The 23,035-nt window shown below is 38.5% G+C and overlaps 2 protein-coding genes across 2 annotated transcripts; both read left to right on the plus strand.

Moving 5' to 3' along the window:
* The first annotated feature begins 1,378 nt into the window (after positions 1-1,378).
* TAAR9 (trace amine associated receptor 9) lies at positions 1,379-2,425 on the plus strand. Its single transcript, XM_086316142.1, has one exon. The coding sequence runs from the start codon at positions 1,379-1,381 to the stop codon at positions 2,423-2,425; it is 1,047 nt and encodes a 348-aa protein (XP_086172268.1).
* Positions 2,426-16,966: 14,541 nt separating this feature from the next.
* Positions 16,967-17,992, plus strand: TAAR8 (trace amine associated receptor 8). Its single transcript, XM_086316143.1, has one exon. It carries the CDS (start codon positions 16,967-16,969, stop codon positions 17,990-17,992), a length of 1,026 nt encoding a protein of 341 aa, XP_086172269.1.
* Positions 17,993-23,035: the final 5,043 nt, after the last annotated feature.

A 23,035-nucleotide genomic window follows, 5' to 3' on the forward strand; every position in this document is an offset into this window, starting at 1 on the left:
AATAGATGGGGAAATAGTGGAAACAGTGGCTGACTTTATTTTGGGGGGCTCCAAAATCTCTGCAGATGGTGAATGCAGCCATGAAATTAAAAGACGCTTATTCCTTGGAAGGAAAGTTATGAGCAACCTAGACAGCCTATTAAAAAGCAGAGTACTTTGCCAACAAAGGTCTGTCTAGTCAAGGCTATGGTTTTTCCAGTGGTCATGTATGGATTTAAGAGTTGGACTATAAAGAAAGCTGAGAGCAGAAGAATTGATGCTTTTGAACTGTGGTGTTGGAGAAGACTCTTAAGAGTCCCTTGGACTCCAAGGAGATCCAACCAGTCCATTCTAAAGGAGATCAGTCCTGGCTGTTCATTGGAAGGACTGATGCTGAAGCTGAAACTCCAATACTTTGGCCACCTGATGTGAAGAGCTGACGCATTTGAAAAGACACTGATGCTGGGAGGGATTGAGGGCAGGAGGAGAAAGGGACGACAGAGGATGAGATGGTTGGATGGCATCACCAACTTGATGGACATGGGTTTGGGTGGACTCCGGAAGTTGGTGATGGACAGGGAGGCCTGGTGTGCTGTACTTCATGGGGTCCCAAAGAGTCGGACACAACTGAGCGACTGAACTGAACTGAACTGAAAACTGGTTGTTAGCTAGAAAAATACTTATACACTGATTATATATTAGTATCAATTTGGGAAGAATAGTTTTGCAAATCATCTCAAGCAGTCCAAACCACGGAGGAATACAAAAAAACCAAAAAACCAAAAAACCCCACAAATTTGAAAATATAAGCAGTGGAGGAAATACACTCTCCAAATAAGTTTAGCAAGTTATTATGAGTAAATATTTCCTTAGTCTTTACACTCTATACTATAGGGATTTTTGAGGCTATAATTTGAAGGAGACGTAATTTACTTCTTCCTTCTTGAAAAAATGAAGTACAGTTTATCCTTACTGGTGGACTACTCAGGGGAGATGACTTAGTGGATAAAATCCAGCTTTTGGTAGCCTAATTAGCTCTCAGCTCAGGAGGTTATAGACAAGGTTTCAAAAGGTAAAGTAACACACAAAAAGGGACTTTCTAACCATTAGCTAATTACATTATATAAAATGTATCATTGGACTAAGAATGCTGACTGTATTTTAATGACTCTCTGCAACAAATTCCCAATCTAAATATATCAAAAACTTGGGAATAGTTTTTGAAAAGACCAAGAGGTTAGAGTTCATATTCTCCCCCAAATGGGAGAAAAGTTACTAACTTTCATTTATTTTAACCAGAAATTTTTTCTTCCAGAAGCTTTTAAAACTGCCATCTCTTTCTTGTTTTAAATTGCTGAAATAGGGAATTGGAGAACCCTAAACTCTTTCAAAGAAGGCAATGGTGAACAATTTCTCCCAAGCTGAAGCTGTGGAACTCTGCTACCAGAACATCAACGGGTCCTGCGTTAAGACCCCTTACACACCAGGTCCTCGGGCAATTCTATATGCAGTCCTCGGTTTGGGGGCTGTGCTGGCCGTGTTTGGAAACTTACTGGTCATTATTGTTATTCTTCACTTCAAACAGCTGCACACTCCCACTAACTTTCTGATCGCATCTCTGGCCTGTGCAGACTTCTTGGTGGGAGTGACTGTGATGCCCTTCAGCACAGTGAGGTCAGTGGAGAGCTGCTGGTACTTTGGGGACAGCTACTGTAAATTTCATACTTGTTTCGATACTTCCTTCTGTTTTGCTTCTTTATTTCATTTATGCTGTATCTCGATCGATAGATATATTGCTGTTACTGACCCTCTGGCCTATCCTACCAAGTTTACGGTCTCTGTTTCAGGAATATGCATTGTTCTCTCTTGGTTCTTTTCTGTCACGTACAGTTTTTCTATCTTTTACACGGGGGCCAATGAGGAAGGGATTGAGGACCTCGTAGTTGCTCTCACTTGTGTAGGAGGCTGCCAGGCTCCATTGAATCAAAATTGGGTTCTACTCTGTTTTCTCCTATTCTTTATACCCACTGTTGTTATGGTGTTTATATATGGTAAGATATTTTTGGTGGCTAAATATCAGGCCAGGAAGATAGAAAGTACAGCCAGCCAAGCTCAGTGCTCCTCAGAGAGTTACAAGGAAAGAGTAGCAAAGAGAGAGAGAAAAGCGGCTAAAACACTAGGTATTGCAGTGGCAGCTTTTCTGGTCTCTTGGCTTCCATATGTTATTGATGCTGTGATCGATGCTTATATGAATTTTATAACTCCTCCTTATGTTTATGAGATTTTAGTGTGGTGTGTTTATTATAATTCGGCTATGAATCCCTTGATTTATGCTTTTTTTTATCCATGGTTTCGGAAGGCAATAAAGCTTATCATAAGTGGCCAAGTCTTAAGAGTTGATTCATCCACAATTAATATATTTTCTGAGGAAGCAGACATAGATTAACAAGATTGCTTCAGGAACTTAAAAACTAACATGGGAGTAAGGTCAAGGGCAAAATTAAGTACTTGGATCTAGAGAGGCAAGTGTAATCATTTGCCAGCCAGAAGGATATTAATGTTTAAAAGTTAGTTGTTCCAAAATTTTGTTGTGTTCATGTGTAGAATATTGGCATTTATTTTAGAATTTAGTGTTAAATGAGTAATGTTGTCTCTCATTTCATATTCTTTTATGCTTTTCTGATTCTCTACTTTTTCCTCTGAAATTTCTCATTGTTTCTTCAAATAATTTGAACTTTGTAGATTCTTTTATACTTGTTACCAATGTTAAGTTGTCCAAAATATATAGATGCTGAAAAAAATCCTACCTAACTTGAAGTTAGATTTGGGGGAACAAAAAAATCTTTTTTAAAGTATATTTTATTTGAAAGTTAATGTAAGATTACAAACTCTTGAAACTTGTTAATCTAAAAAGGACTTTGGAAAAAGGGAAAAAGCAAAAGGTGCAATGGAAATTTTCTAGTGAATTAAAGATTTAATTTTTGTTTTCTAAATCCTGGTCATACTTTCTCTCCATTTTATGGACACTGGGTTCACAGAAAACATGTACAGTAATTACGTGATTACAGAACATTTTACTATTGGAGAACATAATTTATTATAGTCAAATGAGCATGTAGACAAAAAGATGGTACTGCTTTTTTAACAATCTGGATAAGATGTGATGTGCTTAGTCACTCAGTCATGTCTGACTCTTTGCTACCCTATGGCTCGCCAGGCTCCTCTGTCTGAGGGGATTCTCCAGGCAAGAATATTGGAGTGGGTTGCCATGCCCTTCTCCAGGGGATCTTCCCAACCTGGGGACTCAACCCAGGTCTCCCACATTGCAGGCAGATTCTTTACTGTTTGAGCCACCAAATGCTAATTCAAATGAACATTCTGTTCCACTTTTGAGTTCATTCTTTGCATTAGAGACTGTATTTGGAGATATACATTACCTGAATTATAATAACAGCTGAATTACCCAAATATAAACAAGGACTATTTCAAAATAGCAAGTACCCAAGTTGGTACTATAGACTCTAGGAAGATTTTTAGTTTTCTCTGATAACATTTCTTATTCATATGAATTTTAATTCATTTTAATTAAACATGTATGTCAAGTGTTTAAGATGGAGAAAAATTTGAAAAAACCAAGAATAGGGTGATTTGTCTTTTTAAATCTTTGAATCACAGCCTTAAATTTTTATTTAGATAACTCATTTTCACAGACTATTCTATAACAAACTTGTTTTATGAGATGAAAAGAAGAGATAACTAGAGTTACATAAACTTTGTATGTTATATGTTTTATAAAAAAAAACTTTGTGAAATACAAAGGTTAAGCTGCTGCTGCTAAGTCGCTTCAGTCGTGTCCGACTCTGTGCGACCCCAGAGACGGCAGCCCACCAGGCTCCCCTGTCCCTGGGATTCTCCAGGCAAAACACTGGAGTGGCTCGCCATTTCCTTCTCCAAGGTTAAGCTAGTTCACATTTATGCATTAATATCTTTCAAATAGAGCTGACAGTATTTAGGAGAAAAAAAAAATAAAGATAAAAGAGGATGAAGGGAATACGGAGTCTTCATGGCAGAACACCTATGTGGTTCAGACATGACATCACCAAACAGGTCTACTGGTCACCTTTCAAATGATCATTATTAAGGTCCCTCTCACTCTCTCCAGAGAAGAGCTCAAAGCTGTGTCCCTTCAATAGTGAATCAATAATGTTGTCTTCATAGAAATGTGTGTTAATTGCAAGTGTAAACTGACAGTGACATTCATATATAATAAGGAAAATAATCTGGGGGACTTAAATAATATATATAAACATACTGTTGTGTTCACTTGCACTTTGTAGAGTGTAATCATTGGATGAACTGATTGTAGAAATAAATACTGTCCAGTGATGTTTTTAAGCTCTTATTCACATTTATGAATGAAGAATACACTTCAAATGTAGTCTTTATTGTTTATTTTTCTACTGTCCTAGAAGTTCTTCATAAAAGTCTTTTGATTGAAAAAAACACAACACTTGGTTATTTACCACCAAACTATCTCAGTGATGACCTCAGCACCACTCCTTTCTTCTACATCTAATTTATTTATACAAGTAATAGATTAACTTCTTGGCTAGCTGCATACAAAATTGCTGCAGAGCCTTGGATGTATTTGGAACAAGACACCCTGAAGATGGAAGTAGGCTGTTATTGCAAAGATGTAATTAATCCACTTAGGCTCAGGTTGTAGATTTCATAAATACTATATCTCTCACATATATGTACTATTATTAAAGTGCATGTTTATTTTATTAATAAAATATGCATTTATGTAAAAGCATTATTGAATTCATAATTTTGTCCAACATGTATTTTTCTTAATGGGTTGATACTAAAAGTAAAGTGCTACTTCTAAAAAATTGTATATTAAAAAAATATTGAAATGGAGTGTTCATAAATAGAAAGTTATAGAACAAAAAACCACTACAATATTGTAATTAACCTCCAATTAAAATAAATAAATTTAAAAAAGTTATAGAACAATTGCTGTCATTTGCCTCAGTGTTGGTTGGAATTAGAGCAAATTTATCAATTGGCATCAAGGCTGTGAATAATCCATCAATAACACATTACAAAGACAAAAAAGACCATCATTAATATATAGGTTCTCTTGCAGAACTGTCAGTGTCACTCATTGGTCACCACTGTAACAACATTTCTTCTTTTGTTACTGATGTAATTGATGCTTACCTGAATTTCGCACATCCCTATGTTTACAACATTTGAAGCTGTTGTTTATTTTTCTTCAGCTCTAATGCTTTTCATTTATTTTTTTTTCAATTTTTGACACATTCCAACTCTAAGTATCAGTCTTGAAGAATGACTCTTCAGTATTACATCTGCACTTGAAAAAAAAGCAGAAACACACTAGTCATAGTAATTAAAAAGTCAAAAGTGAGTTTTAAAGACAACTGTCCTTTGACATGCAAGAAATTTATTTTGATTACTATATTTTAAACTTAAGTTTATCACAGAACCTTAGCAGTAATTTTTAGATATTTTCAGGCTTTAGACAGATTTATTATACTTTGTATTTCAAGTAATCTGATGTTCACTAACAATACTAAATAGCAGTGTACTTTTTACTTGTTATTTTTTCACCTTATTTCAATACCTAGTACAGTTCCTTGCTCTTTGTAAGCACCTAAGGCTATTTTTGGGACTTCCTTGGTGGCTTAGATGGGAAAGCGTCTGCCTACAACGCGGGAAACCCAGGTTCAATCCTTGGGTTGGGAAGATCTCCTGGAGAAGGAAATGGCAACCCACTCCAGTATTCTTGCCTGGAGAATCCCATGGATGGAGGAGCCTGATAGGCTACAGTCCACGGGGTTGCAAAGAGCTGGACATGACTGAGCGACTTCACTTTCAGTTTTCACTTTCAAGGCTATTTTTAAGCAAATAATGACTTTATTTTCATCCATCAAATAATTGTGTACTGCTTTTTTGCATTAAAAATCTGCCTCCTTTTGAAACAGACATAGAGAATAAACTTATTGACATTGGGAGAGGGGATGAGAGGGTAAGATGTATGGAAAGAGTAACATGGAAATTTACATTACCATATGCAAAATAGATAGCCAATGGGAAATTGCTGTATGGCTCAGGAAACTTAAACAGGGTTCTGTTTCAATCTAGAGGGGTGGGATGGGGCTGGAGAAGGGAGGAAGGTTCAAAAGGGCACACCTATGGCTGATTCATGTTGAGGTTTGACAAAAAACAAAATTCTGTAAAGCAATTATCCTTCAATAAAAAAATAAATTAAAAAAATCTGTCTCCTTTTAAATTTGGTTTTCTAAAGTAGAAGATTGTTAGTAATCAATATTCAGGAAAAATCCAGATTTGGCTATGGATAGTGTTTGTCTAATCCCCAAATTTTATATTTAATGAGAAAAATGCTATAACACATAAACTTCCATAATACAGAGTGGAAATGGACATTCATGGGGTGATATCTCAGAGATATATTATCTGGATTATGAATGTCTAGTAGTTTTTAGAAACATGTGCCTTCTTTTATCTGTAAAATCTACACATACTACAGAGTCCAGAGTGAGATTTTAAAGCCAGGTTCTCTGGTTTGAAACCCATCCCTACCATTTTCTTGCTTCAATCTTGGTTAAGTCATTACCCTTTTGTAAATCTTAGTTGCTTACCTATAAAATGAAAATGATAATAGGTGTTCTCATTGAGGTCTTGTGTAAAAATTAAGATGATTTAAACAAATCTGTAGGTGTTGGAGATCAAAGAGCCAGTACACAAACTACTATTGCATTGGAATTGTTGTTTCAATTTTATAAATTTTATCAGTGGAAAGAATTTTATTAGGATGTTTTATTTGAGACAGTTTCAGAACATGCCTTTGTAAGATTGATTAGCTAAAGTCATACAATCAAGCATTTTAACCAAAAAGACTTCTTGGCTATTGTACACAGTGATGGGAAATAACATAATGTCTTATAATAAATTTCAAAAAACCAATAGCATTTCTCAGAAATAAAAAAGTGTAGACTATATTCCCAGGTATTACATAGCAACTGACATTTATATTTTATTCTGTCCACAGACACAACAGTTTCAAGGTATGTACTCAATTATATCTAATGGCAAAGGGTGATCTTTCATCAGGTTCTAAGGGCGATTCAAAGCTAAGCAGAATAGACAATTTTAAAGAGAAGAATAGATAAGGTTTCTGCTATGACTCATCTTTGTTAATTTATGAGGCAGGTAAAATCTACTTTGGAGTCTCCCATTTGCCCTGTCTTTACTTCCTACCATCTCCTAGAGACCCCGTCTCCTTCCTATGAGCTGCTAAACAGTAACTACTGCCTGAATGAAAGCATGAAAATGAAACATACCATTCTCACACAGCTTCCCCTGTGAGGTGGCAGTGGTTGAAGGCACAAGAGAAATTTTAGGGGGCATCCAGAGACAACAAGTACTTTGTAAAAAGGATAAAGGGCTAAGAGTGACATTTCAAGAAGGGAAGATTTATTCAGTTGGGAAAACTTCCTGGTGTCCCTCAATTAGTCCAAATTAAAGGTCCTCTTATTGAGAAGAGTTCCTTCTCCATTTCCATGCAAAATCAATGTTGAGCAAGTCTTATAAGGAACCTGCTGTCTAGCTTTTTTTTCTATCCACATACTAGCCTGAGTCTTCTGGCTAAATATTATTGCCCACCTGGCCCAAGTATTAAATAGTTTTTCCAGTAGTCATGTACGGATGTGAGAGTTGTACCATAAAGAGAGCCGAGCATCAAAAAATTGATGCTTTTTTTAAAAAAAATTAATTTATCTTTTATTGAAGGATAATTGCTTTACAGAATTTTGCTGTTTTCTGTCAAACCTCAACATGAACTGTGATGTTGGAGAAGACTCTTGAGAGTCACTTGAATTGCAAGAAATCAATCCTAAGAGTCCTAAAAGAAATCCTAAAATAAATCAGTCCTGAATGTTCATTGGAAGGACTGGTGCTGAAGCTGAAGCACCAAAACTTTGGCCACCTGATGTGAAGAACTGACTTGTTGGAAAAGACCCTGATGCTGGGAAAGATTGAAGGCAGGAGGAGAAGGGGACAACAGAGGATGAGATGGTTGAATGGCATCACTGACTCAATGGACATGAGTCTGAGTGAACTCTGGGAGTTGATGATGGACAGGGAGGCCCAGTGTGTTGCAGTCCATGCGGTTGTAAGTGCTGCAGTCCATGGGGTTGCAAAGAGTCAATCAGGACTGAGTGACTGAACTGAAGTGAACTGAAATGGGAAAGGGGAACTGATGCTAACATTTCAAGGGATGGTTGTCAGGTACTTAAGAAAGACAGTTGTGAGAGGTAAAATAGGCAAGAGGCTATTAAAATGATTTGTGTCTCAAAGGAGCAGAGGAAGAACTTACTTCTTATAGCAGAGGTAGATCAGATCAGATCAGTTGCTGAGTCGTGTCCAACTCTGTGACCCCATGAATCACAGCACGCCAGGCCTCCCTGTCCATCACCAACTCCCGGAGTTCACTGAGACTCACGTCCATCGAGTCAGTGATGCCATCCAGCCATCTCATCCTCCGTCATTCCCTTCTCCTCCTGCCCCCAATCCCTCCCAGCATCAGAGTCTTTTCCAATGAGTCAACTCTTCGCATGAGGTGGCCAAAGTACTGGAGTTTCAGCTTTAGCATCATTCCTTCCAAAGAAATCCCAGGGCTGATCTCCTTCAGAATGGACTGGTTGGATCTCCTTGCAGTCCAAGGGACTCTCAAGAGTCTTCTCCAACACCACAATTCAAAAGCATCAATTCTTCGGCGCTCAGCCTTCTTCAAAGTCCAACTCTCACATCCATACATGACCACAGGAAAAACCATAGCCTTGACTAGATGGACCTTTGTTCGCAAAGTAATGTCTCTGCTTTTGAATATTGTACCTAGGTTGCTCATAACTTTCCTTCCAAGGAATAAGCGTCTTGTAATTTCATGGCTGCAATCACCATCTGCAGTGATTTTGGAGCCCCCCAAAATAAAGTCTGAACTGTTTCCACTGTTTCCCCATCTATTTCCCATTAAATGATGGGACTGGATGCCATTATCTTTGTTTTCTGAATATTGAGCTTTAAGCCAACTTTTTTCACTCTCCACTTTCACTTTCATCAAGAGGCTTTTGAGTTCCTCTTCACTTTCTGCCATAAGGGTGGTGTCATCTGCATATTTGATTTTATTGATATTTCTCCCCGCAATCTTGATTCCAGCTTGTGCTTACTCCAGCCCAGAGTTTCTCATGATGTACTCTGCATATAAGTTAAATAAACAGGGTGACAATATACAGCCTTGATGTACTCCTTTTCCTATTTGGAACCAGTCTGTTGTGCCATGTCCAGTTCTAACTGTTGCTTCCTGACCTGCACACAAATTTCTCAAGAGGCAGATCAGGTGGTCTGGTATTCCATCTCTTTCAGAATTTTCCACCGTTTATTGTGATCCAAACAGTCAAAGGCTTTGGCATAGTCAATAAAGCAGAAATAGATATTTTCCTGGAACTCTCTTGCTTTTTTGATGATCCAGCAGATGTTGGCAATTTGATCTCTGGTTCCTCTGCCTTTTCTAAAACCAGCTTGAACATCAGGAAGTTTACGGTTCACATATTGCTGAAGCCTGGCTTGGAGAATTTTAAGCATTACTTTACTAGCATGTGAGATGAGTGCAATTGTGCAGTAGTTTGAGCATTCTTTGACATTGCCTTTCTTTAGGATTGGAATGAAAACTGACCTTTTCCAGTTCTGTGGCCACTGCTGAGTTTTCCAAATTTGCTGGCATATTGAGTGCAGCACTTTCACAGCATCGTCTTTCAGGATTTGGAATAGCTCAACTGGAATTCTATCAGCTCCACTAGCTTTGTTCGTAGTGATGCTTTGTAAGGCCCACTTGACTTCACATTCCAGGATGTCTGGCTCTAGGTCAGTGATCACACCATTGTGATTCTCTGGGTGGTGAAGCTCTTTTTTGTACAGTTCTTCTGTGTATTCTTGCCATCTCTTCTTAATATCTTCTGCTTCTCTTAGGTCCATACCATTTCTGTTCTTTATCGAGCCCATCTTTGCATGAAATGTTCCTTTGGTGTCTCTGATTTTCTTGAGGAGATCTCTAGTCTTTCCCACTCTGTTGTTTTCCTCTATTTCTTTGCATTGATTGCTGAAGAAGGCTTTCTTATCTCTTGCTATTCTTTGGAACTCTGCATTCAGATGCTTATATCTTTCCTTTTCTCCTTTGCTTTTTGCTTCTCTTCTTTTCACGGCATTTGTAAGGCCTCCCCAGACAGCCATTTTGCTTTTTTGCATTTCTTTTCCATGGGGATGGTCTTGATCCCTGTCTCCTGTACAATGTCACGAACCTCATTCCATAGTTCATCAGGCACTCGATCTATCAGATCTATTCCCTTAAATCTATTTCTCACTTCCACTGTATAATCATAAGGGATTTGATTTAGGTCATACTTGAATGGTCTAGTGGTTTTCCCTACTTTCTTCAATTTAAGTCTGAATTTGGCAATAAGGAGTTCATGGTCTGAGCCACAGTCAGCTCCTGGTCTTGTTTTTGCTGACTGTATAGAGCTTCTCCATCTTTGGCTGCAAAGAATATAATCAATCTGATTTCGGTGTTGACCATCTGGTGATGTCCATGTGTAGAGTCTTCTCTTGTGTTGTTGGAAGAGGGTGTTTGTTATGACCAGTGCATTTTCTTGGCAAAACTCTATTAGTCTTTGCCTTGCTTCATTCCGTATTCCAAGGCCAAATTTGCCTGTTACTCCAGGTGTTTCTTGACTTCCTAATTTTGCATTCCAGTCCCCTATAATGTAAAGGACATCTTTTTTGGGTGTTAGTTCTAAAAGGTCTTGTAGGTGTTCATAGAACCATTCAACTTCAGCTGAGGTAAGTTGAGTTCAATTCTGTGGCTTGTTTGTGTCCGACATTTTGTGACCCCTTGGACTGCAGCAGGCCAGGCCTCCCTGTCCATCACCAACTCCCAGAGTTCACTCAAACTCATGTCCATTGAGTCGGTGATGCCATCCAGCCATCTCATCCCCTGTCATCCCCTTCTCCTCCTGCCCCCAATCCCTCCCAGCATCAGAGTCATTTCCAGTGAGTCAGTTCTTTGCATCAGGTGGCCAAAGTATTGGAGTTTAAACCTCAGCATCAGTCCTTCCAATGAAGATTCAGGACTGATTTCCTTTAGGATGGACTGGTTGAATCTCCTTGCAGTCCAAGAGACTCTCAAGAGTCTTTTCCAACATCACAGTTCAAAAGCATCAATTCTTTGGCATTCAACTTTCTTTATAGTCCAACTCTCACATCAATACATGACTACTGGAAAAACCATAGCTTTGACTAGACAAAGCTTTGTTGGAAAAGTAATGTCTCTGCTTTTTAATATGCTGTCTAGGTTGGTCATAATTTCTTCCAAGGAGCAAGCATCTTTTAATTTCATGGTTGCAGGCACCATCTGCAGTCATTTTGGAGCCCCTCAAAACAAAGTCTGCCACTTTTCCCACTATTTCCCCATCTGTTTGCCATGAAGTGATGGGACCAGATTCCATGATCTTAGTTTTCTGAATGTTGAGCTTTAAGCCAACTTTTTCACTCTCCTCTTTCACTTTTATCAAAAGGCTCTTTGTTCTTCATTTTCTGGCATAAGAGTAGTGTCATCTGCACATCTGAGGTTATTGATATTTCTCCCAGCAATCTTGATTCTAGCTTGTGCTTCAGCCAGCCCAGCATTTCTCATGATGTACTCTGCATATGTTGGCAATTTGATCTCTGGTTCCTCTGCAAGGGAGTACCAGAAAAACATCTATTTATGCTTTATTGACTATGCCAAAGCCTTTGACTTTGTGGATCACAATAAAGTGTGGAAAATTCTTCAAGAGATGGGAATTCAAGACCACCTGACCTGCCTCTTGAGAAACCTATATGCAGGTCAGGAAGCAACAGTTAGAACTGGACATGGAACAACAGACTGGTTCCAAATAGGAAAATAAGTACATCAAGGCTGTATATTGTCACCCTGCTTATTTAACTTCTATGCAGAGTACATCATGAGAAACACAGGGCTGAAAGAAGCACAAGCTGGAATCAAGATTGCTGGGAGAAATATCAATAACCTCAGATATGCAGATGACACCACCTTTATGGCAGAAAGTGAAGAGGAACTCAAAAGCCTCTTGATGAAGGTGAAAGAGGAGAGTGAAAAGTTGGCTTAAAACTCAACATTTAGAAAACTAAGATCATGGCATCTGGTCCCATCACTTCATGGCAAATAGATGGGGAAACAGTGGGACCAGGTTCAGACTTTATTTTTTTGGGCTCCAAAATCACTGCAGATGGTGACTGCAGCCATGAAATTAAAAGATGCTTACTCCTTGGAAGAAAAGTTGTGACCAACCTAGATAGTATATTCAAAAGCAGAGACATTACTTTGCCGAGAAAGGTCCATCTAGTCAAGGCTATGGTTTTTCCAGTGGTCATGTATGGATGTGAGATTTGGACTGTGAAGAAAGCTGAGCGCCGAATAATTGATGCTTTTGAACTGTGGTGTTGGAGAAGACTCTTGAGAGTCCCTTGGACTTCAAGGAGATCCAACCAGTCAATTCTAAAGGAGATCAGCCCTGGGTGTTCTTTGGAAGGAATGATGCTAAAGCTGAAACTCCAGTACTTTGGCCACCTCATGCGAAGAGTTGACTCATTGGAAAAGACTCTGGTGCTGGGAGGGATTGGGGGCAGGAGGAGAAGGGGACGACAGAGGATGAGATAGCTGGATGACATCACCGACTTGATGGATGTGAGTTTGAGTGAACTCCAGGAGTTGATGATGGACAGGGAGGCCTGGCGTGCTGCGATTCATAAGGTCACAAAGAGTCGGACACGACTGAGTGACTGAACTGAACTGAACTCTGCATATAAGTTAAATAAGCAGGGTGACAATATACAGCCTTGATGTACTCCTTTCCCAATTTGGACCCAATCTGCTGTTCCATGTCCAGTTCTAACTGTTGCTTCTTGACCTGCATACAGATTTTTCATGAGGCAGATCAGGTGAATTGGTATTCCCATCTCTTGAAGAATTTTCCACAATTTGTTTTGATCCACATAGTCAAAGGCTTTGGTGTAGTCAATAAAGAAGAAGTAGATGTTTTTCTGGAACTCTCTTGCTTTTTCAATGATTTCCAACAGATGTTGGCAATTTGATCTCTGGTTCCTCTGCCTTTTCTAAAACCAGCTTGAACATCTGGAAGTTCGGTTCACGTAATGCTGAAATTTGGCTTGGAGAATTTTGAGCATTAGTTTACTAGTGTGTGAGATGAGTGCAATTGTGTGATAGTTTGAGCATTCTTCGGCATTGCTTTTCTCTGGGACTGGAATGAAAAGTGACCTTTTCCAGTTGTGTGGCCACTGCTGAGTTTTCCAAATTTGCTGGCGTTATTGAGTGCAGCACTTGAACAGCATCATCTTTTAGGATTTGAAGTAGCTCAACTGGAATTCCACCATCGCCACTAGCTTTGTTCATAGTGATGCTTTATAAGGCCCAGTTGACTTTGGTTTCCAGGATGTCTGGCTCTAGGTGAATGATCACACCATCGTGATTATCTGGGTTGTGAGATCTTTTTTGTATGCTTACTGAGTAGCAGATATATCCTAAGCTTTATGGCAGGTGTATAACAGGCTGTCACATATACTCCTATGCCCATAAAAACACCAGTATGCTGAGGAATCCCACATGATCATATCAGGCACAATTTTTTTCCTGAGCTAAAAGTATGCAGGCTAACCTACTCACTGAAGAACCTCAGTTTTATGTTCTTTTACCCAATCCCAACTTAATCCATCATCATCCCCTCAAATGTACTTTTTGTACTACATACTGTATCTTTCTTTTTGGCAAGCTAAACACCTGGGAATCATCCTTGATTCCTGCTTCCATTATGCACCCCAAATCTTTACATCCTCTCAGTCTTTAAATTCTGTATGTTATATTGTCAGATAATAGGGGGGCAAGGTTACTGAATAAGAGTGGGTGAAAACAAGTTAGGTTTGAGAATTGAGAGTGAAGAAAGGTAGCACTACCCAGAAGAATTCGGTTGACCATTAACTGAGTAATTGTTTTCATGAATATCTTTAATATCTGTTTCATTTTCATATCAAGCTATTTTCACTATTTTTATCCTCAATGGCAGATTATGCTTTAATTTTTAAGTATTAAACATAATGTGAAGGAAAAAATTCTTCATCACTTATTTGTTTTGTAGGGTTGCTTCCTATTTGCTTTAAAGGATCAAAGGTAACTTTTCTCCTCAGACTTCAAATACTTTAATGGGGTGGCTCAGAATGGTACTCAGAATGGTACCACTCAGGTGGTAATGAATCTGCCTGCAATGCAAGAGACTGGGGTTCAATTCCTGGGTCAGGAAGATCCCCTAGAAAAGGGAATGGCTACCCACCAAGTATTCTTTTTTTTCTTTCTGTAGACAAACACATCAGTTTTCCTTTTTATTTTAGATGAGGGATACAATTACAATAAATCTCCTACACAGAAACAAGTTCTGTTCTAAGAGCATATTCGTAAGTCCAATTTGTTTAAGTCCAATGAAGTTAGCCTAGGTACCCAACTAACATAATTGGTTATATAGTACTCTAATGTAATAGGTTTATAATACTTTCCACAGAAATAATACAAAGAAGGCAAACAAACACAAGCACAAAAAATAAAGAAAACATCTTTAATCTTACAATACAGTACCTTGAAAAGTACATTAATACAGTACCACAGCCACTCCAGTATTTTTGCCTGGAGAATTCCATGGACAGCAGAGCCTGGTGGGCTACAGTCCATGGGGTCCCAAAAAGTTGGACAAGACTGAGTGATTAACACTTTACAGTCTTTAGTCTGCCTCTGTAATTCTCTGATTTCCTGTTCATACTCGAAGGGCAAAATTCTGTGTCCAGAAAGTATACTACCATCAGAACGGCCTGGCCCTCAGCTCCCAATTGTCCCATCAGATAGTTTGGCAGTTGCCTCCGCTTGACATTCTTTGCTTCATTTAGTTGCTGTTACAAAGAGATAATTTAATTTCAGAAGCGAATCAGACAGGGCCCTTCCATAGGTTGCCACTAGTCCAGCAGCACTGAACCCTGCTATCAGGTTGGCACCCCACTCCAGTACTCTTGCCTGGAAAATCCCATGGATGGAGGAGCCTGGTAGGCTGCAGTCCATGGGGTCGCTCAGAATCGGACACGACTGAATGACTTCACTTTCACTTTTCACTTTCATGCATTGGAGAAGGAAATGGCAACCCACTCCAGTATTCTTGCTTGGAGAATCCCAGGGATGGGGGAGCCTGGTGGGCTGCCGTCTCAGGGGTTGCACAGAGTCAGACACGACTGAAGCGACTTAGCAGCAGCAGCAGCAGCTGCAGTTTTGGAACTTGTAATAATTTTATCTTTGAATTGTATTTTGTATGTGAAGTTGGAAGGGACCATGGAGCATGTGCAGGGTCTTGGAACCTGGAATCACAATACCTGTGATTGTCTCCCATTATATCCCTTTCTCCCTGGGATCATCCACCTGCTCCTCACCCCCTGGCTTTGGGCCCAGTCCAGTGTCTCCTTCCTTACTCTGACCTACTACCACCACCATTCCTTTTCCACCCTGTGCGAGGACTGGACGTGACGTCGGGAAGGCTGTGGTCAGGTGCGCACTCCAGCAGTCTCACTGTAGGCATGCATGGCAGGTGTTTTTCCATCTCAGGTTGGTAGGGCCACAGCACATTCCTGTAGAGACTCAGCGGGCCAAGCCCCTCACCTACCCCAATTCATGCACGGTGTGGGTCCTGATGTGGAGGCTGCAGTCCCAGGGGGTTGTCTGTCTGTCTTTGGTTGAAGCGGCAGGCCCAGGAGAAGGGTAGATGCCTGGCTCAGCTTCCTCACCCCAAACAGAGCCTGGACTATTGTTTCAGTGGTTGGTGGGAGGGGGAGCCTGGCAGTGGGGGGGCCACTGAGTTGCAGAACAGGGTCTCCAGGCACCTATGAGGACCTGCACTTGACCTGCTAATATCTCCACGTCCAAGAGAGTGAGGCATTCCACAGCAAAAATCAAATAATCTTGGCAAGTCGAGAGAAACTGCAGAGAAGGGGAAAAAACTTGTGAATGTGAGGGCACTATTTTTCATATTTTTGAACAAAGATCTCCAGATTGTTATTTTGTCCCAGATCCTGCAAATTGTGCAGCCAGTCTTATAAATAGGGAATAGGTAACATTATTGCCAAATACAGAATGAGGCTATTTTGGAACAGTTGAATTAAAATCGATTTCTTGAATGTGAAAATCGTGTTCTGATAAAGTAAAAGGGCACAGAGAAATATGTTTTGCCGAAAAACTTTTTAATTATAATCAACAAAAGTAAGTTTCTTTTCATCAGTCACACCTTACACTACAGGGATTGCTTGTGAGGAATTTATAATGGGCAAAGTTTATCGGCTGGCTTTCTAAAGCACCCTAGATGTTAACGTTTCAGACAACATGAAGGCTGAGGTCCATTGAGAGGTGACTTTTTAAATGTGCAATTGTTGCATGTGATTATCCTTTGCAAGGAAGAAGTTCACAGGTGTAAAGGGCCAGGTATTTAAATTAAATTTCTTCAATTATTCAGATAATGTGATTTCTGAATAACCATAGTAGATTTGCTTAAAGTTAACTACCTATGAGATTTAGGTACAGAGAAATAATTATATAAACACAGAAGGACTAAATTTCAGAATTTTAAAAATTCTTTTAATTTCTTTACATAAAAAAATGGAACATAGATGTAATATGAGGAAGTTTTAAAAAGCACTATTCAAGTATGCAGTTTTATTTATTTAATTTTCAGGATTGAACCATTTTTTCCAAAGGGCAGAAAAAAAGCAAGCATCCAACTGCAGAACCATGACCAGCAATCTTTCCCAACCTGATACCGTGCAGTTCTGCTATGAGAATGTGAACAGATCTTGTATTAAATCTTCCTACTCACCTGCATCTTGGGTGATTCTGTACACAGTGTTTGGCTTTGGGTCTTTATTGGCTATCTTTGGAAACTTCTTGGTGATGATGTCAGTTCTTCACTTCAAGCAGCTGCATTCGCCAGCCAATTTCTTGATCGCCTCTCTGGCCTGCACGGACTTTCTGGTGGGAGTGACCGTGATGCCCTTCAGCATGGTCAGGTCCGTGGAGAGCTGCTGGTACTTTGGAGCCAGATTTTGTGCCCTTCACAGTTCCTGTGATGTGGCATTTTGTTACTCTTCTCTCTTCCACCTGTGCTTCATCTCCATCGACAGGTACGTTGCTGTTACTGACCCCCTGGTCTATCCCACCAAGTTCACGGTGTCTGTGTCAGGAGTATGCATCTGCATCTCCTGGATCCTGCCCATTGTGTACAGTGGAGCTGTGTTCTACACAGGTGTCAGTGAAGATGGGATGGAGGAATTAGTAAGTGCTCTCAACTGTGTAGGCGGTTGTCAAATTGTTATAAATCAAGGATGGGTTTTGATAAGCGTTCTCATATTTTTTATACCTTCCCTCATTATGGTAATTCTTTATGGTAAGATTTTTATTGTAGCTAAACAACAAGCTCTAAAAATTGAAAATACTGGCAGCAAAGCAGAATCACAGAGGTATAAATCCAGAGTGGCCAAGAGAGAGAGAAAAGCGGCTAAAACCCTGGGGGTCACAGTAGTAGCATTTATGATTTCATGGTTACCATATACAATTGATATATTAATTGATGCCTTTACGGGTTTCATAACCCCTGCCTATATTTATGAGATTTGCTGTTGGGGTGCCTATTATAACTCAGCCATGAACCCTTTGATTTATGCTTTATTTTACCCTTGGTTTAGGAAAGCCATGAAAGTCATTTTAACTGGGGGACTTTTAAATGGTAGTTCATCAACCATTAGTTTATTTTTAGAATGAATGACAGCACTAAGTTGAATCAGTTCAGTTCAGTTCAGTCACTCAGTCGTGTCCGACTCTTTGCGACCCCATAAATCGCAGCACGCCAGGCCTCCCTGTCCATCATCAACTCCTGGAGTTCACTCAGACTCACGTCCATCGAGTTGGTGATGCCATCCAGCCATCTCATCCTCTGTCGTCCCCTTCTCCTCCTGCCCCCAATCCCTCCCATCATCAGAGCCTTTTCCAATGAGTCAGCTCTTCACATGAGGTGGCCAAAGTACTGGAGTTTCAGTTTTAGCATCATTCCTTCCAAAGAAATCTCAGGGCTGATCTCCTTTAGAATGGACTGGTTGGATCTCCTTGCAGTGCAAGGGACTCTCAAGAATCTTCTCTAACACCACAGTTCAAAAGCATCAATTCTTCGGTGTTCAGCTTTCTTTATAGTCCAACTTTCACATCCATGTATGACTACTGGAAAAACCATAGCCTTGACTAGACGGACCTTTGTTGGCAAAGTAATATCTCTGCCTTTTAATATGCTGTTTAGGTTGGTCATAACTTTCCTTCCAAGGAGAAAGCATCTTTTAATTTCATGGTTGCAGTCACCATCTGCAGTGATTTTGGAGCCTAAAAAAATAAAGTCTGACACTGTTTCCACTGTTTGCCCATCTATTTCCCATGAAGTGATTAGGGCTATTTTTAAAATTATGAATTTATGATGAAATTAGATACAAAAAATGAATAAAGCCTTTCAAAATTGGGGAAATATTTATTTTTTTTCAAGTTAGCCAGGAACAAATTTTCAGGCAGGTGTTTTAATCATAAAATGTAAAGATATTTACATTGTAAAGATATTTATTGCACTAAATAATAAATGATAAAGTGTTTTACCCGTGTCATCTGTCTCAACACTCTGCACATGCTCTTACCACATGCACTTGTCTCTTTCCATATCATTGAATCCTGAATCTCATTTTTCATTGTCAAATCTGTAATAATTTTCTCATTTATGCTCAACTTTCATATAGCTTTCAATTGTTCTTTTTTCTCAGTCTTTTGCAACATTATATTATGTTACTAGGGTTGTCATGACAAAGTATCAACAGATGGAGAGGTTTAATCAACAGAAATTATTTTCTCCTAGTTTTAGAGGTTAGAATCCCAAGATCAATGTGTCAGCAGTTTGTTTCTTTTGAGGACCCCTCTCCTTGGACTGCAGATGGCTGTCTTCTCTCTGTGTTCTCTCATGGTCCTTGCTACATGAGAGTCTGCGTCCTGATCTTCTTTTCTAAGAATACCAGTCATGTTGGATTAGGGCTCATCCTTAAGAACTCATTTTAACTTAATTACCTTTCCAAAGATCTTGTCTCCAAATACAGTTATACTGCTTAATACTGGGAATTAGGACTTCAACATGTGAATTAGGGATGAGGGGACATGATTCAGCCCATATCAGACAGTCCAGACTCAATAACATTACATAAGGCTTCCTAGATGGCGCTAGTGATAAAGAACCCACCTGCAGTGCAGGAGATATAAGACACAGGTTCAGTTCCTTGGTTTGGAAGATCCCCTGGAGAAGGGCATGGCAACTCACTCCAGTATTCTTGGTGGAAAATCCCATGGACAGTAGCCATACCCCACAGGTGGGCTACAATTCATAGGGTGTCAAAGAGTGGGACACAACTGAAGGGACTTAACACACACACACAAGTGTCTGTATCTCTAACTCCTCTGTACCTTCCTGGAGCTTTTGGAGCAGCAGGTAAGCCTCTCCTGCTTAATGGCTGTGCAGAATCTTGGAATGTTCACTTGCCGTATTGTGGAAGCAGTAATTCTGTTTTGGAATCAGATATTACTTACAGACGTTATGCAGAAGTAGAAAATTGTGGGAAAATTGTACCACAAAAAGACTGGCATAATGATCATTAGCTAATGTAAAATCTGCATGTGAAAGCAATTATCACTAACAGTGACAATTTCTGCACCAATTTTTCTCGCTGGAAGGTAAAGTGTAATTCACATCCTTATTTATTCTCAGCAGTTTTCTCACCTAAATGTAGTCTGTATTTACTTCTCTGGGATATTGTAGGGTCAAGAATTTTATGCTTTTTACAAAAATTTTTATATTAATGAGAGTACAAACAATGTGTGCTGTAAGTTTACATGTTGATCTCTGGAATATTTTACACTATTGATTCAATAAGAGTTTTTGGAATGCATTTCCGGAATATTTTGTATAATGAAACTAAGTTATAATAAAATACTGGTATATAAGCCTTTTTTTTTGGATTGTTCTGTGCTGTTATTTCAGTTAAAATGGTTGAAGTAATTTTTTCTCATTGGTTTTCACTGAGGCTTTTCATTGTTATCAAATAAATTCTGAACATTAATTATATGCAAATACCTGTGTCAAGGATGGCTAAGGATAAAAAAAATGTATTTTGTCTAGTGTTTTGTAGGTAATATGGACAATGAATTTTCAATTATATTTTTGAGGCTTAGAAGAGTACCATAGATGTTAAATCCTGTAAGCAGAGGACTAGTTGTCATTACCAGATTGGCACTTGGTATTGGTCTTTCCTATAACATTGTCTTCTCACCCACATGTGGTCCCATGGCTTTAATTTGTTAAAAATTATTAATGAGGACTTAAAATATTGTTAAAGAGGCCTTATTTTTGAGTAGAAAGAACTTTTGAGGTGTCTTCAAGCATGTTTCAACTTGTATAGGCAGATTGGAGTGTGAAAGCTATTTTGGATTGTGGGATTAATTTCCTGAAGTGGAAGCCTGGGCTTGGGAAAAGAGAAAGACAATCTACAAAAAATAGATGAGTGGGTTGGTAACGATAAATACATTTTCATGCTATCACTTCCTATCCTTAATAAATTAGATTAGCTGTAGCAGATTTTTAAGAAAAGATATAATGTTCCCTATTTTTAGAGTATAGAGGACAATAGAAAAAATTAAGTGAAAGAGTTGGATCATATTATAGTTCGGAGGAGAAGAGGATGATGGAGGATGAGATGGCTGGATGGCATCACCGACTCAATGGACATGGGTTTGGGTGGACTCCGGGAGTTGGTGATGGACAGGGAGGCCTGGCGTACTGCGGTTCATGAGGTTGCAGAGTCAGACATGACTGAGCGACTGAACTGAACTGATATCTCCATTCAATAAATGTCATAGAGAATTGCACTGTTACTAAATTAAATTATAGATAATGTATATGACAAGCCAAAGGAAAAGTAAACTTTTTAAAGTTTGTTCTATGAGTAAGCAAAATATTATATTGTTACAAATGACACCAAAATCTCAATGTAATTCTAAATATGAAATTCACTTGAACATGAAGTGAGTATGTGGAATACAACAAAAGAAAATAAGAGAGCAGATTCTGTCATACACTTCATGATAGTCTTTTCTCAATATGACTATCCCAAATATGCCTATCATGGCTTTCTAATAAAAACTTACAATGCCTTGATGGTATTGACACCACATTATAACCTCCTTGGTCTTAGATGACTAAATTAGAGTTGGCAGCATGATTCCAGACAAATTCATTAGTAGGTAGGGATGAATCTATTATATTGTCTATTATATTATACCCAAGAGAGAAAGAACAAAGACACAGGCCATGTTAACACTGAGCATTTGAATGAAGTTCCTGGATCTTCCCTAAGTTCTATGCAAAGTTTTGATTGCTCATTGTTTCCATGTTAACATGGTAAAAATATATCTATCACTGAAATTCAACACATACTCAGAGTTAAAATTTTAGGAGCACAATTTTTAAGGTTCAGATAAAGACAAAATGGTCCAATGTTATCACATTTTATAAATGCTGTAAGTACTAGTTAATACAATTAGACAAGCCATATAAATAGACATGGAAATTCAAAAATTAAAAATTAGTGTATCATCATTTGCAGACGATATGACTAAAAGAAAATTTAAGTCTGCCTTGATATTATTGAGAAACAAGTTCTGGACACCAAATGCCTTCGCTTGCCATACAAATAGAGATTATAGACATATATTTCCCACAATTGTTTAATTTACTTGAGGTGGAAAAGCACTCCGTGACTTTGAATTATACCATATATGTCCCCTAAGAAAACTTTCCTGTTATGTTTTTTAAAAATCCTACACAAGGGCTTCACTGGCAGTCCAGTGGTTAAGGTTCTGAGTTTTCACTGCAGGGAGCATGGGTCTGATCCCTGATAGGGGGAAATCTTCCATGGGGAGAGGCACAGCCAAAAAAAAAAAAAAAATTCTATAAGAAAGATGTCTGCTTCCAGCTCACATCATATAAAATGACTGAAAACTTTGAATTCTGGAGGTAGTATCAGACACACCATTCAAAGCTGAAGGCAACATAAAATAAAAATATTTTTTAGTTGGAAAAAAGTGAGTATTCATTGCCAGCACACCATCACACACAAAGAAACTAAAGCAAGTTCTCCATGGAGGAGAAAACCAATTCCAGAGGAAACACTGAAAGGTAGGAAATAATGAAGAATATCACAAAGTATAAAGAAGAGAAAACTTAATACATGCTAAACTAAAATAAATGTCTTTTGGGATCTAATTAAATCTTTTGGGATTTAATTAAATTTAAATTAAATTATTTAAATAAAATAAATGACAACGGTTATCAAAAGACTTGGGGGAGATAATAAGTTTAAATATTTAGCTGTGACTCCTGGAAATTTTTTGCACTGCTTGGAATTCATAAAATTATGAATTTATGGAAGAATTTAATTAATCAACAATACATACTGAAACTCTTGGGTACCTACCAACAGAATGATAAAAGTGATATTTATAATTTCATAGCAGGGAATGATTGAATAATAACAAAAATTAATTAAAATAAGTCAAGAAGGCTTAAAGAACAAAGAAAAAAATTTGATTATTAGAAAAAACAATAATACAATCCATTTAAACCCAAACATATCAACAATCATATTAAATATATACACAGTAATCATTCAAATTTACAATAAATTTATTGGATTGGATTTTTAAAATTCAGCTTTAAATTCCTTTCTTTAC

Source organism: Bos grunniens, chromosome 9 (assembly GCF_055505025.1).
Source record: "Bos grunniens cultivar Pamir isolate PY7600 chromosome 9, Bosgru_T2T1.0, whole genome shotgun sequence".
Taxonomy (NCBI): domain Eukaryota; kingdom Metazoa; phylum Chordata; class Mammalia; order Artiodactyla; family Bovidae; genus Bos; species Bos grunniens.

Bases quoted from the DNA above. Each gene is read 5' to 3' on its own strand.
- TAAR9 (XM_086316142.1), top strand. From the start codon at position 1,379: ATGGTGAACAATTTCTCCCAAGCTGAAGCTGTGGAACTCTGCTACCAG.
- TAAR8 (XM_086316143.1), top strand. From the start codon at position 16,967: ATGACCAGCAATCTTTCCCAACCTGATACCGTGCAGTTCTGCTATGAG.